General features: G+C 36.8%; 1 protein-coding gene across 1 annotated transcript in view; it reads right to left on the bottom strand.

Moving 5' to 3' along the window:
• Window positions 1–223: 223 nt before the first annotated feature.
• The window catches only part of PTGER4 (prostaglandin E receptor 4 (subtype EP4)), a 10,971-nt gene continuing 8,372 nt past the window's right edge, over window positions 224–2,822 (bottom strand). The window contains exon 2 of the mRNA XM_008566931.1: window positions 224–1,334. Within this exon, the coding sequence (XP_008565153.1) occupies window positions 744–1,334 (591 nt within the window). The 3' untranslated portion in view covers window positions 224–743. The remainder of the gene's footprint in view (window positions 1,335–2,822) is intronic.

The raw sequence follows: 2,822 nt of genomic DNA, 5'->3' as shown, positions 1-2,822 counted from the left end.
TTATATACATAGCTTGGAAAGAACTTTAATGTTTTGGACTATTTTTCACATCTTAAATAGTATTTTTTTTTTATTTACTTGATAATACTAAACTCTTTTAAAAAAAATTATATCTATTTTATAGACATTAGTGTCACTGTAAATTCTCAACACCTTGGACTGAACTTGTTTATGAAAAAATCCTAACATCTGCAACTTCAGCTGGTTATACTGGGAGGAGAGGGGTTACCATAATTTTATTGTACTTATGTTAACAATAAACCTTCTCATAGAGAAGAAAATACATTAAATACCTGAAATCATATTTACAACAATAAAAATTCACATTTCATGCTTTAGTGAGACATTTAAATCATCCATAAGGTAGTCCTCATAGTTTATTGGAATAGAGCTCTTTTAGTATATGGGCTTCTGCTGTGTGCCAGATATAAAGCTCTTGATGTTATGAAAATAGCTGAACTTCTATCATTTTCCTATCCAGTACAAAAACTGAGGGTAAGTCTTCCCAGCCATCAAGTTGTGACTACAATCCCATATCACAGAGGTGTGGCAACCAATGTGCTTCAGGACCCATGTGAATGAACTTGATTGTTTGACAAGGGCTCAAAAGCCAAGATGTTTTCTAATGTGAGTCGTACGGCAAAGATAGCCCTTCGGAGCACAGGTAGATGCTTCATTTCTGTGTCTATTGCACAGGATTTCATAAGGTTCCAGAAATGGCGCTGCATCTCTTTTTTTAGCTATTATATACATTTTTCTGATAAGTTCAGTGTTTCACTGGGAAATGTGACTTGCAGGGAGCTCGCCTTAGGGACAGGCACAGCCCTACTACTCCCACCAACCTCATCCACCAGTAAGACGCTCTCAGAGTCCTGACCCTGTGAGGAGTCCGAGGTCTCTGATATTCGCAAAGTCCTCAGTGAGGTGGTGTCTGCTTGGGCCAGGCCCATGCCAGGCACACCTGGAAGCAAATTCCTGCCTCCAAGGCCATTTTCACTGAGTTCTGGCAGGTAAAGGAGGGTCTGAGATGTGCTGCTGATCTCCTTCAGCTCCCGGGAGAGGAAGGAACGAGAGTGGCCGGACATGGCAGAAGATGTCCTGCGACTGTCTGAGCAGTGCTGTCCTGAACGGTCTCTGCTGGACCCACCAATGCGGCAGAAGAGGCATTTGATCTTCTCTATCGCTCTGCTGAGCACTGTCTTCCGCAGGAGGATATATATCCAGGGGTCCAGAATGGGGTTTACAGAAGCAATTCGGATGGCTTGCAAATCTGGATTTTTGCTGATGTCTCGTACCAAACTTGGCTGATATAACTGGTTGACGAACACTCGCACCTGCGTAAATAAGACGCCCATTGTCAGTAATCAAACGGGAAAACACTTAAATGCTGTGCCTATAGTAGCAACATTAGGCTGCTGCCCTCTTTTCTGGTAATAAGTCCCCAGTAAAGAACAGCCTACATGATAAGCCTCAGAAAAACCAGTAATTGCAAAAATGCAATTATGTACACTTATGTTGTGAGTTAGTGTAACTTTAACTATTTTTGTAACTATCTAATGGATATATTCCCAAATCAAAGATGGTGTACAAAAATGCAATGTGAGTACAGGTAACATATGCATAGTCTCCTTGAGAAGCATTTTATTAACTGCAAGTCTGTGAGTGCTTTTAAGCTTTTGTAATTCTAATGAGATTTTTTTTCCCTAAAAGCCACTGATTTCCCTCATTCCAGCTATTTTATATATTTTAAATGAAAACTCATTTTGTATGTCAACTAACCACCTCATCATCACAGAAAAGCCAAGACACTTTTATTTTAGAGTCTACAAGAATATGCTGAAAGCTTTTAAACCAACATCAGGTTTTCCTATCATCCAGAATAACCAGAGAATAGTTTTTATTTTCTCAGTGACTCTGTTCCCCAATTACAATCATGATGAATAAGTGAGAGATCACTTATCATGAGAGTTTGATGGATAAGTGAGAGATCACTTATCACTTATCCAGAGTTCACTTATCACAATAAGAGTTCACTAATTGATGGATAAGTGAGAGTTCGCTTATTTAGAGGAAAGGACCTAGCATTTCAAATAGAGGAAGCTCCAAGTGCAAAGTCATGAAAGAATGAAATATGTCAACTTTTGGGAACTTCAAATGATTCTGTGAAGAGAGCATGAATTTATGTAAATGTAAGGAAGACTATCATTTCATTCCTTAGAGGTAAAAGACTTGTTAAATGTACACTCTCAAATTTACTCTTAAAGTATAAATTTTTTTTTGCATAGGCATTTGCATAGGCATTAATTCCACTAGGACCATTTATATAAAAATCTCATCTATAATTCTTAGAAAAATAGTGGTTTTAAGACACACACATAAAGATGATACATAAAAACCATAAAAAAAGAGAAATAACTCACAAACGCATAGCTGGAGCCATTTAACTAGGGGTAAATACCTCAAGCTTTTAACAAGACTTGAGGGCATCACTGCCTTACCATACAGTGTAATAATGATTCATGGTGTATGAATCACCCAGAAAAAGTAGAATTATTTCAGAAAGATTTACTACAATTTGGATAAAAAAATGAAGTTTAAAATGTTTAAGGAAATGTTTCATTAATTTGTAAAATTCAATTTATATGAAACTTATTCCTGAATGATGCAGTGAGATATAACTGTTATTTCTATTTCTCCTTGAACTGGAATGTAGACCTTAATCAGCTACAGGTTCATGATCCTTTATCAATAAATTTTTGGGTGTTTTTCATTTGTCATTGTTTTGTTTTTACTTTTTTTTTTTTTTTTTTTTTTTGGGCCCC

This window comes from Galeopterus variegatus, unplaced genomic scaffold (genome assembly GCF_000696425.1).
Source record: "Galeopterus variegatus unplaced genomic scaffold, G_variegatus-3.0.2 Scaffold278, whole genome shotgun sequence".
Lineage (NCBI taxonomy): Eukaryota > Metazoa > Chordata > Mammalia > Dermoptera > Cynocephalidae > Galeopterus > Galeopterus variegatus.
The sequence above is the reverse complement of the archived record's forward strand: the minus strand, read 5'-3'. Positions and strand labels throughout refer to the sequence as shown.